The sequence below is a fragment of the Lacerta agilis genome, chromosome 6 (assembly GCF_009819535.1).
Source record: "Lacerta agilis isolate rLacAgi1 chromosome 6, rLacAgi1.pri, whole genome shotgun sequence".
NCBI lineage: Eukaryota > Metazoa > Chordata > Lepidosauria > Squamata > Lacertidae > Lacerta > Lacerta agilis.
Window position 1 is genome coordinate 19304668 of NC_046317.1, and position 12872 is coordinate 19317539.

General features: G+C 44.9%; 1 protein-coding gene across 2 annotated transcripts in view; it reads left to right on the forward strand.

Moving 5' to 3' along the window:
• OLFM3 (olfactomedin 3) overlaps positions 1-6687 on the forward strand; it is a 142590-nt gene extending 135903 nt beyond the window's left edge. For both annotated transcript variants that reach the window (XM_033151498.1, XM_033151497.1), the window contains exons 5-6: positions 3520-3626; positions 5884-6687. In XM_033151498.1, coding sequence (XP_033007389.1) covers positions 3520-3626; positions 5884-6561 — 785 coding nt within the window. In that variant the 3' untranslated portion in view covers positions 6562-6687. The remainder of the gene's footprint in view (positions 1-3519; positions 3627-5883) is intronic.
• Positions 6688-12872: the final 6185 nt, after the last annotated feature.

A 12872-nucleotide genomic window follows, 5' to 3' on the forward strand; every position in this document is an offset into this window, starting at 1 on the left:
TAAGCAGCTATCCTATTTTTAAAAGACATCTGAAGGCAGCCCTGTTTAGGGAAGTTTTTAATAGTTAATGCTGTATTGTTTTTAATACTCGATTGGGAGCCGTCCAGAGTGTCTGGGGAGGCTCAGCCAGATGGGCAGGGTATAAATAAATTATTATTATTATTATTATTATTATTATTATTATTATTATTATTATTTAAAAACTTCACTTTTCAATGAACTATTATTCCAAACAGCCTTCTTTAAACCTCACATAATACACCAATTTTGGTTAGAAATGCTACTAGAAATGCTACAGCCAAAATTTGCTCATACCAGGAAGATATTTAAAAAGTTCTTCGCGCTGCCGTCACTTATGTATTGCTGCTTTAAGTAAACTGTTCACCTTTTCTAAGTCCCCCTGCAAGATGTGATCCTTCAGATAACCCCAAAGCAATATTTCAGGATTTAACATGATACCATGTCTGTTCATCTTTTTTATTACTTCCATAACTTCTTTCCAAAATGGTTTGACAAGAGGGCAGAACCCAAAATATATGTATTAAAGCTCCCCGTTGGGCTTAACACCTCCAGCACTTTTCCTCCTGTAATCCCCCCCCACACACAAAGAGAGGGAGGGAGAGGGAGAGAAGAGGTACCCTCAAAATCGCATTTTATGAAAGATTTAAGAGTGGCGGATACAGTATTTTTCCTATATTTTGATACATCCAAGTCCTCTCTGTTGTAGAGATTGTGTTGCTGAAATCAATTCCCTATTTACATTGAAAGTTACATCCCCCCCCCCAATACTTTGTGCACCTGTGGATTCTCAAAGAGACTTATATTTCGGCACAAGCCTACTGACATGCTCTGAAATGGAGAAAATCAGGACTATTTGATTTAATTTTACAAACAGCTTCCGATTAAGTAAAATGTTGTTATTATGCCATATATATTTTAACCCGATCTAATCCAAGAAAAATAGTCATGAAGAAACGTCTCCCAAAAGATGGATTGAGGGGAACACCCTAGATAACAAGAACTCCACAAATGGAGTGTTGGAGGAGAACTCCCCTCTCCTCTCTCACTACTGGCCTAGCTTCAGATGGGGAGGAGAGAACATCCAGCTACATCTGGAGCGCCACAGATTCCCCATCCCTATACTAGATGTTTCCAGGGAAAAGGGACACAAACACACACACACACACACACACACACACACACACGGCGGATGCTCCTGCAACATCTACTTTCATCCAATGTAGTTGATTGACTTGAGTGCCCGTTCACTTTGTACATATTTCCATTATCTCCATTTAGCCCAGCAATGGATTCAGTGCCTCAAGGCAGCTTATCAAAGCACTTGCCCCATTATAACAGAATGAGAATAGGCTCGGATGATATAGCGCATTCATTTCCAGCAACTTAAGTGTAGGAAATGAAGTCATAACTTGGCCGGTGCGGTCAGGACACACAGCCTGTTCTGCTTGTCTCCAGTTTGACCTACTTAGTTATACGCAGATTGAACAAAGCATCCCTCAAACTAACTTCCATTTAAGCATTTTCATCCACGTGGAAGTGCAACTTGTCGTCTACAAATCACTCGACCTTGTTCAAATTCGCCCGACGGAATCTTAGTCGCTTTGATGAAAATAAGGTGCACTTTTTACATACTTCCCCCACCCCAAAAAAGAAATCCATGAATGCTAGGGCTGTAGATGGCTCCCTGATCCAAGGGCTGATCCAGCATTTTGGAGCAAAAACCCTTTGTGACAGCATCTTGCAGTACAGCGGGACCAGAAATTCATCAAAGACTGGTTTAAATTTACGAACTATTTGAAAGACAATTTGCAGTTGAATACGCTAATAGGACTTCAAGAAGCTTTGTAGTTAATGTGTAGAAATATTATTGTAAGTATGGTCGTTAGAGCATGTATGAGATTTATGATAATGTAAGCAATGGTAGATTAAAGAAGTATAATATTAAGATATAATTCTGAAAGCCATGTGGAAGGTCTGAGGGAAAGTCACGGCTATGTTAGCCAAAATTGGAAAATGTATGTGAATGTATGTTTTATTTTTTGTAGTAGTATAGTATAAAACAATAAAATTATATATATATATATATATATATATATATATATATATATATATATATATATATATATATAAAAGATAGCATCTTGCAGTGCCCTCGGAGGAAGGCCGCAATTGTTTCTTCCCATTTAATAAATAAATAAAAAACAATAAAAATTAAATCTCACTCAGGATGATCCAGATTCAACCTGGATCTGGGCCCTGATCAAGGAGTCTTGCATTGTTTCTTAATTAGGATGTAAACCTCTAATTGGGATTTAGGCATTTAATTAGGGTATAAACATGTGATCAGGAGGCAGGGGGAAGAAGGAGATGCATGCTGTTCTCCAGCCAATGGTCCAAAGGCCAGAATCTTATTTCTGGGTGGAAGCAGAGTCTTTTACAAGTAGAAAAACCCAATGACAGCTGTACAGGTTTCCTGGGTATGGGCCCATGCGTTCAGGCAAGACACCACATACAAATATATACGCACATATATATGTGTATATGTGTGCGTATATATTTGTATCCTTTCTTTTGAGCCATATGGATCACTAGCAGTAAGGTAAAACCTCAATACGTAATAAAACACCAATCAAATAAGACAATGCGTTAAAAAGTCGCAACACAACAACAGCGAAGAACCAGCAATATTATATGCTACTTTTAAAAGGTAAAGGTAAAGGTTAAGTCCAGTCGCAGATGGCTCTGGGGTTGCGGTACTCAACTCGCTTTACAGGCCGAGGGAGCCGGCGTTTGTCCACAGACAGTTCTTCTGGGTCATGTGGCCAGCATGACTAACGGAACACCAAAACCAGAGCAGCGCACAGAAATCCCGTTTACCTTCCCGCCGGAGTGGTACCTATTTATCTACTTGCACTTTTTGGCGTGTTTTCGAACTGCTAGGTTGGCAGGAGCAGGGACCGAGCAACGGGAGCTCCCCTCGCCGTGGGGATTTGAACAGCTGACCAGTGGGGATTGATCAGCAAGCCCAAGAGGCTCAGCGGTTTAGCCCACAGCGCCACCCGCGTCCCATATGCTACTTTTTAATCAACCTAAATGTTCCCTGAAAAAGCAGTGTTTCATTTGTTGGTTTTATTGCATGCATGCTACATAAAACAGTAAGAAAGAATGATATACCACTGAAGCGCTAGTTATTTCAAATCCTTACACCATGTCTTGTTTGCATCCTTCAAATAACCTAACTCTTCATTTAAAGAACTTTAACAAAGTATCCTTCTTCTTCTTCTTCTTCTTCTTCTTCTTCTTCTTCTTCTTCTTCTTCTTTTGGACGGCACCAAAAGCAAGTGGGCATCACCAGCGTTTTGTTTTGCTTTGTTTTTCATTTCTTACCTGGTCTCCTTTCACAGCACGTATATCTGGAAGAAGAACACAGTCAGCCAACGTTGTGGTTTGGAAGGGATTTTCATAGAGTCATTTTGTTTTGTTTTTTTATCATTTCAGCATGCGGCAAATTGATGAAGATCACCGGCCCTATTACAGTCAAGACATCGGGAACCCGGTTTGGTGCTTGGATGACAGATCCATTAGCATCAGAGAAAAATAACAGAGTACGTGACTTTTATTATTTCTTGCTAGGAGCCGGGCAGGAATTTTAACAGTTGTTCAATGAAAGATGTGAAGCTGCCTTAGACTTGGGTCACAGCATAAGTCCATTCAGCCCAGTTGGCAGCTCTCTCCAAGGCCTCAGGCAGAAGTCTTTCTCAGCACCTACTACCTGAGAACGTTTTGGCTTGAGATGTTGGGGACTAAACATAGGGTCTTCTAAATAATAATAATAATAATAATAATAATAATAATAATAATAATAATAATAATAATAATTTATTATTTATACCCTGCCCATCTGGCTGGATTTCCCCAGCCACTCTGGGCGGCTTCCAACAGAATGTTAAAATACAATAGTCTTTTTTTTTTAAATTATTTTTATTAAAGATTTTCAAAGGTGGTACAATGTCTCTCTCAAGTTTTTCCATATAACATTTTTATAAGTCAGTGTTAAAAGCTTCCCTAGCTTCCCCAAAAGCTTCTGCTCTACAACTATCTACTTACAAGTGGGAGGACTGGATCCTGCAGGGTGCTGCTGCTCAGGGGTGTCTTATCCATAGAGGCTAGTGGTGCGGGGAACCACGGCGCCACATTCTGGAGGGTGCCAGGGAAGAGGCGGAGGCTGGACGCGGCGCCTCCCAGCATCGGCTTGCTGCCCTCATCCACCTCCACCATGCCGCCCGGAGGGAAACATGGGGGTGGGGGGTGCCGGAGGGATCCTTGCCAGATAAGCTTAAGATGGCCCTGCTGCTGCTCCTTCATCAGCAGTTTCCCTGAATGCAGGGAAGCCACGTGAGAAGGAGCAGCAACCAGCATCACACAGAATCAAATCTTTTGCTTAGGATTCGATCCTGTGCGGTGCTGCTTCAGGAGGCAGGAAGCAGAGGTCAGGCCAGAAAGGCATCTCCTTCCCATCTATGCCTGCCTCTACTTCCCTTGCCCTGCCCCATGACAGCCCTGGATCCCTCTGGTCTCCCCAGCCTTTCTCAACCAGACTCAGCTATGTCCAGATTCCACCAAATCAGCCCGATTTAGTTTGGGGTCTATCTGAATGCAATGCACAACCCTTTCCTTTCAATAAACATGAAATCAGGACAAACCACAAAGGGTTGATCAACATGGAGACATGAAGCCATGTCAGTGAAGGGTCTAATATTACCATGACCTACACATCATTCTCCTTATTGTCAAAAGCAGTGGTTCTCAGTCTTTTTGCTTGTGGTAGAACCCTTTACTTTAAAGAAAACTTCAGCAGAACATTTACGGTAGAATATATTTAAATGAATTAAAAGGGGGCAGAGTTGACTATTAGGAGAGCACACAACCGAGGGGCAACTTTTAAAAGCAGCAAGTTTGAGACCAGGGTGGACTTGATATAAATCAATTTAAATCATGATTTAAATCACGATTTAAATCACTAGTCAGTAAGACTTGATTTAAATCACTAGTCAGTAAGTCTTGATTTAAATAATCAAGCCCCACTCACCTCACAGAGTGTTTATTGTGGGGGAGGAAGGGAAAGGAGATTGTTAGCCACTTTGAGACTCCTTCGGGTAGTGATAAAGCAGGATATCAAATCCAAACTCTTCTCCTCCTCCTCCTACCCCTCTACAGCAACAGCAGGAGGAGCCAGCTGCTGATGGCACACTGTGCTCAGCTCCACTCTGTGGCTCCAAAATTTTGGGGGATGGTGGGGGCCAGCCCCGCTCCAGAAATATAGCGGGGACTCAAAAGGGTTCAGCCCCTAGAAGCTGGCCCCCCTGCACATTAGCCGCTACTGACTTAAACCTTGGAGAGCCCGGCAAGAGAAGGGGGGAAAGGGAAGGAAATCGCAGGAAGATTGCTTGAATTGTGCATTTAATTCCCATGGCGACAGCTCAACAGAAATCACACATTGTGTGTGCTCATCTGCCAATACAGTTCTTTTCTCAGAGGAACCCCTTGGACTGCTTCATGGAACCTTGGGGTTCTGCGGGACATAGTTTGAGAAGTAGCAGTCTGTGAGAAATGCAGAGCCCTGCTGTGTGCAGGCGGGCCGCTCCCTCTTTTCCGAACCCAGCAATGAACAAAACCTGATCAGATCTGATTTTCCTTTGCTCGATTTGCGTGGCAAATGGAAAGACTCCAGTGAAAGAGTAAATAGCAACTGTATTTAAAATGATAGAACGACTTGCAAATTAAGCTTCTGTCCAAAGTTCACAGCTTATCCTTTCTTTCTTTCTTTCTTTCTTTCTTTCTTTCTTTCTTTTTTGCTTTCAGGTCTGGTATATGGACAGTTACACCAACAACAAAATAGTCCGTGAATACAAATCGATAGCAGACTTTGTCAGCGGAGCCGAGTCGAGGACATACAACCTCCCTTTCAAGTGGGCAGGGACCAACCACGTGGTCTACAACGGCTCCCTCTTCTTCAACAAATACCAGAGCAACATCATCATCAAGTACAGCTTCGATACGGGCCGGGTGCTGGCTCAGCGCAGCCTGGAGTACGCCGGCTTCCACAACGTCTACCCATACACTTGGGGCGGCTTCTCGGATATCGACCTGATGGCGGACGAAATTGGCTTGTGGGCCGTCTACGCAACCAATCAGAACGCGGGCAACATCGTCATCAGCCAGCTGAACCAGGACACGTTGGAAGTGATGAAAAGTTGGAGCACTGGCTACCCAAAGAGAAGTGCTGGCGAATCCTTCATGATCTGTGGCACCTTGTACGTCACCAATTCTCACTTAACTGGAGCCAAGGTGTACTACTCGTATTCCACGAAAACCTCCACGTACGAATACACGGATATCCCCTTTCATAATCAGTATTTTCATATATCCATGCTTGACTACAATGCCAGAGATCGGGCTCTGTATGCCTGGAATAATGGGCACCAAGTCCTGTTCAATGTCACTCTTTTCCACATAATTAAGACTGAGGATGACACATAAACTCAATCTTGATAATTCTGGCCACCTGAAAGCAGTGTCATTTGTGCTGAACTCAATAGCATTCTGCTGGGTTTCTCTTAAGTTCTCTTTTTTTCCAGTAAGAATTAAGAAAAGGAAATGGGGGGGGGAGCGAGAGAGAGCTTTTTCTACAGTATAATGTATTCCAAATATGGCGGAGCCTTTATTTAAAATTATCTGGATGGGATTAGAGGTAACTTTCTTAACTCTACACCAGGCCTGCCATGACTTTGTCATGGAAAGCACTAAAGTTTATTTCAGTGGCTAAAGACATTGTTTAAAAAATAAATAAAAATAAAAAAGATTAATGATCTGCCTTATATTAGAGTCAGAGACTAATGGTGGCTTAACTGCATGAATGTCTTTTTCTACCATATATCATTTTTTTTAAAAAAACAAAAGCAATCTGTCTAATTGCTCAACATCAAAATATATTTGGACAGTAATCTGAAATAGAATGTGCATCGATATCATTTGGGTTTCTCTATAAAACAACAACAACAACCACACTCTCTTCTAAAGTCAAATACTTAAGAATCAGATTTCTTTAGAGGTGAAAAGAAGTAAAATTCTATTGGCTGTTACACAATTTGAGATGCGGTGCTGTACAGTCTGTTTTTAAACTTCTTGCAAGCAATTTCTCGGTGATATGTATTTATACCATTGTGTCCACCATTGTGCAATTGTATCTCTTCACTTCTGTGAAAGTCAACTATTTTTTATAAAATATATTGAAGTTTGATGGTCTGATGGGTCCATTTTGGAATGGTGTGAATATGAAAATTCTGCAGTCGTCAAGGTCCTTGATCCCGTACTACGTACGTGGATTTATTCGTTTGCCCGTTTTAAAAATGTAAATACTGCTTAACTGGCAAAACCATGGTCTACATAAAAAATAAAATATACATCAAAATTACCCATTGGAGTTAGAAGGTAAAAACAAGACCTAAGGAAAAAATTCAAAGTACACATAAAACCAGTAGTTAAAAATATGCATCATTTGAAAACAAGAAAATTACTTAATAGAATGCATGTCAATCGTACACTGTTTTTAGCAGGCACGTTACAGCTAGGCAGAACTAAAGGAGACCACCTAAATTGCATAACCCAGGCTCCTGCTGTTGCTTGGAAACCCATATAGACATGGCAGAGGGCACACCTCCTCATAGCTGAAGCTGGATGATGGGCAGCGTTGCCCTGGGCTGGTCTTACACTGGATTCTCAGGGACAGTGTCTTCCCCAGCCACTCTGGCCGGCTTCCAACAGAATATTAAAATACAAGAGTCTATTAAACATTAAAAGCTCCCCTAAACAGGGCTGCCTTCAGATGTCTTCTAAAAGTCTGGTAGTTGTTTTTCTCTTTGACATCTGGTGGGAGGGCGTTCCACAGGGTGGGTGCCACTACCGAGAAGGCCCTCTGCCTGGTTTCCTGTAACTTGGCTTCTTGCAGTGAGGGAACCACCAGAAGGCCCTCGGCACTGGACCTTAGTGTCTGGGCAGAACGATGGGGGTGGAAACGCAGTTGTTTTACACTGGGGAGGGCAAAGTGTATATTAATCACACCCACCTGGGTTGTATGTTATTGGCCCTAACAACATGTACTATTAAAAAGGGAGTTAACCAAGCAGTGGCCTTCCCATGGTCTATACCAGGTATGTCCAACATGACCGGTCAATCACAGGGGTGTGTCAGGTCGATTGCAGTATTAAGTTAGTGATTGCCTTTGTGTTCCACCCTCCACCCCCCCCCAAAAAAAAAGCTCAACAACTTTGGTCAACCCTCCCCTAGCAATGACAATGGGTAGATCACAGCCAGTCTTTTTATACTGTGTGTAGATGGCAGTCTCTTGGGTATCTGAAGAAGTGTGCATGCACACGAAAGCTCACACCAAGAACAAACTTAGTTGGTCTCTAAGGTGCTACTGGAAGGATTTTATTTTATTTTATTTTATTTTTTTAGTCTCTTGGGTGTTGGACATGCCTGGTCTATACCTTCCTTACCCTTCCAAGTATGGGAAAAGAAATGCTAACGCAGACAGAAAGCAGCTGCATTCCCTAGTCGTAGGGTGTGAGACCCTGTCTTGGCTTAACTGTAACAGATCACAAGCCTTTGATCCTTTTTAGAGCCTTAAGCATTTCTACTGAAGGAATGCTGAGTACAAAGAAATCATATTAACTCTCCAGCGTGTTGATGAGAGGAACAGATAGCAGGCCATGATAAATGCAAACCTGGTAAGCCAGGGGCGTTAGAAGGGGGAAACTGCTGGACATCAATCCAACTCCTCATCGTGCAATTCTCTTCTGTGTATTCCAATACAGATGTATTGGACTGCAGCTCCCACCATCCCTGGTTGGCCAAACTGACTTGGGATGATGGGAGTTGTAGCTCAACAACCTTTGGAGAGCACCATGTTTGCAATCCCTGGAAAATACAGTAGATTTGAAATACAGCGACTCCCATCTCTGGTTCCCAGACACGTCAAGTGTCCTTATGTTCCAGGGAGAGTCTCAGATTTACAGAAGCCGTCCTGGGTTGTGATTTGATCCTGGAATGTCCCACTTTTCCTTAGGACGTCTCTATTTTCATCGGAGAAATGTTGGAGGGCATGGAATAGGACATACCTATTTTCATCGGAGAAATGGTGAAGGATATGAAATAGGACCTCCCTATTTTCATCGGAGAAATGTTGGAAAGTATGGAATAAGACATCCCTATTTTCATTGGGGAAAAGTTGGAGGGAATTAACAGTTTCATGTTGCGCTCATAAATGTTGGTGGAGGCAGCCATCTGCATTGCTAGTCAATGGGAGCCAGGGCACACATTTAGTTAGTCTGCAAGTGTACATAAACCAAAAGTAAAGATATCAAGTACCGGTAATAAGCCAGCCCTAAAGCACACCTGTGCATACTTCGCCTGTCCCTGAAGGTACAGTTATAAAGATGCCCTATTGCACCTTTGAACTCAATATAATGAGCACAAAGGAAATCTCAGTAATAATGTCCCAGATGATTGTCTGTAAGCACATGAGTGTTGGGGAGAGCTGCCTCCATCTCCTGAACTGTTTCATCAAAACAGCAAAATGGTGATACCTCAAGAAAAGCAAATGGGGAAGGCAAATTGGGGCACTGCCCCACCAACCTTGGTCTGCCCTCAATAACCCCACACCTGAACCTCCTTTCTGACAGCCAGTCCAGAGGGTGGCAGTGGTTCCTCCTTAGTCTCAGTGCTGTCCCTTGTATAATTCAGCTGGGAGCAGGATGGACACAAAAGTAGAATTTTTCGGTTCTGCCTGTCATTGACTCTGGCTCCACCACCCTACAATTTCCTCTTGGCACCATTGGTGGGAAGGGAATCTTTTTGGTTAAATCTGCTATTCTGCTTGGGTGGGAGGCTTTCAAGTGCCATTTCCTTCTAAACCCAGCAGGACTCTGTAAATGCAGAAAGAAAGGCTTCTGTGACATCGGCAGCCAGAAGACCAAACATCTGCCTATTTCCCTGTTTGGAAATAGTGGTGTAGTGGTTAAGAGTGGTAGACTCGTAATCTGGGGAACCGGGTTCGCGTCTCCACTCCTCCACATGCAGCTGCTCGGTGACCTTGGGCTAGTCCGGGGGTCTGCAACCTGCGGCTCCGGAGCCGCATGCGGCTCTTTTACACCTTTGCCGCGGCTCCGGGGCGGATACGCCTGTCCACTTCTCCAGCTGGCCAGCGGCAGCGGCCGCCCTCCAGCTGGCCGGTGGCCCGCCCTCCGGAGGCTGAGGGTGCTGCTACTGTGCTGCTCTGCTCATGCGCCGTGCCTCGTTTCTGCCAGCGCAGGCGCAGCAGCAGACAGCAGCAGTTTGCCTCCAGAGGTGTGGCTGCTGCTGCTGGTGTGGAGCTGCTGCTGGCTGCTGCATCGAGGCGACGACGAGGTAGGCAGCTATGGGCTGGGCCAGGGGCGGCGGGTGGTGGGCGAGGGCGAGGGGGGAAGCCCTCCTTTTAAAAATGGTCGAGGAAGCTGCGCCTGTTTCCCTGCCGCTGCCTCCTTCACTCCTGGTTCCGCTCGCAGCCTCAGACCGCGCTCTCGCGGGCGCGCGTCTCTCTCCGCCCCGGAGCAAGGCCGGGACTCGCCCTTGCCTGGGACCCGCGTCTCAGGAGCCAATGGGTGCATGTGTCGCGAGGGGGCTTGGAGGCGCCTAGGAGCCCGAGCACGCACAGCAGGGACGTGGCTGCTTAAAAAGGCTGCATGGAGGAAAAGGCAGTTGTGCGTTCTTCCGCAGCAGCGTCGAGCGGAGCCACCGCCGGACCTCACCAGGCAAGGTTAGTCACGTCGCCCCCGCCTTCCAAAGCTGGGCTGGCTGGGCAGAAACCACCGTCGAGCTCTCTGCCTGCCGTGGGCGGGGGGCTTTGCAACCCCCCAACGAGTCCCTTGGGGTGGGGGACTGGGACTGGGGAGGGGGAGTCCTCTGCCGCTGCTTCCTCAGGTGTGTTGCTTAGGCTGCCGGGCGGAGCGGCGCCTTGGCTTTGTCCCGGTTTGGTTGGGCAGCCTGTGGCTGGAGGAGATCCGGGGGATTCCTCCTCGGCGGCTGAAAGAGGGGCTTGTTCTCCCGCGCTTTCTTTTCTCCCAGTTCTAGGTCACTCGACCCACAATAGCACTTCTTTAGTCTGCTTGCCGCACGCGCTCTGGCAACTTTTCAGGCTCCGGCTTGCGTAAAAACTGGGAAAGCTTTCTCTCGCTTCCTTCCCCCCTCCCCCTCTCATTTCCTTCCCCCCTCCCCCTCCGATGCTGCTCTCCAACCACCTACCTGCTTGTCACAAGTTTTGACCCCCCCCCCCCCGCTCCTTGGAAGGGTTTCATTATTGGAGCTGAGCTTGTCCCCTGCTGAGGTAAATGACTTATTGCTCTGCTTCGACCGGGGTGGGTGGGTGGGTGGGTGGGCTGGTAAAGAAAACCAAACCTGAGTAACTTATGCAGAGGCAGAATTTACTAGGTGGGAGAGAAGCCCCTGTCGTGACTTCCAGGTGTTTGGAAGCACGGACAGCCCACCAAAAAGAAAACTTGTGAAAATGCTTCCTTCGCGAGGACAAGGAGTAATAGGGGTGGAGATGGGCCAAAAGTCCAAAGGAAATGATTTCTTGAAGGGGGAGGATGTACTACGGGAGGCAGAATAAAGGGCTGGTTCTCACAGAGACATGGGTAGGAGAATGACGCCCCAAAAGGTTGCAGTTTTTCCTCTGTCCTGAGTGTGTGTTAGGGGAGCCTTGACAAAGCACCTGTTGGCGTGGAAGAGAGGAGTCCTAACTTGGATCTGTGTTCATGTGCAAAATCTATCGCCCTTGTCATTAAGGGGGCAGGGAACTCCCCTAAAAAGGTTTGAACACTATGAACTACTACAGCCACCTGTATGCAAGTCAGCACAAACATCACAGGCTTCTCTGGTGCAATTCTGTGCTTTATTTAGCAAGAGAGGAGGTTGGAAGAGGTGAGCATAGCCTCTGGTCTGGAATATTAAGGGTAAAAGACACTAAGATTATTGTAAAAGCCAGCAGTCTTCAATTAGACATGGGACAAACATTTAACACAAGTGTGCAGTTGAGGATTCATTTTGAAAAACAACAACAACAAATCAAATATTTGTATGCTGTTGCAACCCACCTTGGATCAGGCTGTGACCTGGTAGTGGTCCCCAGGTTGGATAAAAACGAATGATTTTAAAAAAAAAAAAAAAATCAAAAAAATTGGATGTTTTTATTTAAATCAGATTTTTTTTATTTAAATCGGATTTTTTTAAAAATAAAATGCAGTGTTATATTTGTTTTAAATGTCGCAGTGGTTTTGCGGCTCCCAGTTTCTTTTTTTCCCTTCAGAAACGGGTCCAAGTGGCTCTTTTTGTCTTAAAGGTTGCAGACCCCTGGGCTAGTCACACTTCTCTGAAGTCTCTCAGCCCCACTCACCTCACAGAGTGTTTGTTGTGGGGGAGGAAGGGAAACGAGAATGTTAGCCGCTTTGAGACTCCTTCGGGTAGTGAAAAGCGGGATATCAAATCCAAACTCTTCTTCTTCTTCTTCTAAAGCTCTAAATGACCATCTTGCAGATTTCTGAAACATTCTCAGCATTTGGGGTAGTCTCAGTAATGAAATACTAAAATGTGTTGTGCTCTTTCTATCTTATTATTTATTTTCAAAGGGTCAAATAATATTGCCAAGAACACAGAGACAAGAGTGGGTGGAGAGGGAGGGAAAGAGAGAGAGGTGTGGTCTTTTACCATTGACTTCATCAAAGAATGACCAGATATCCTTCCTCTATTACTTCCTT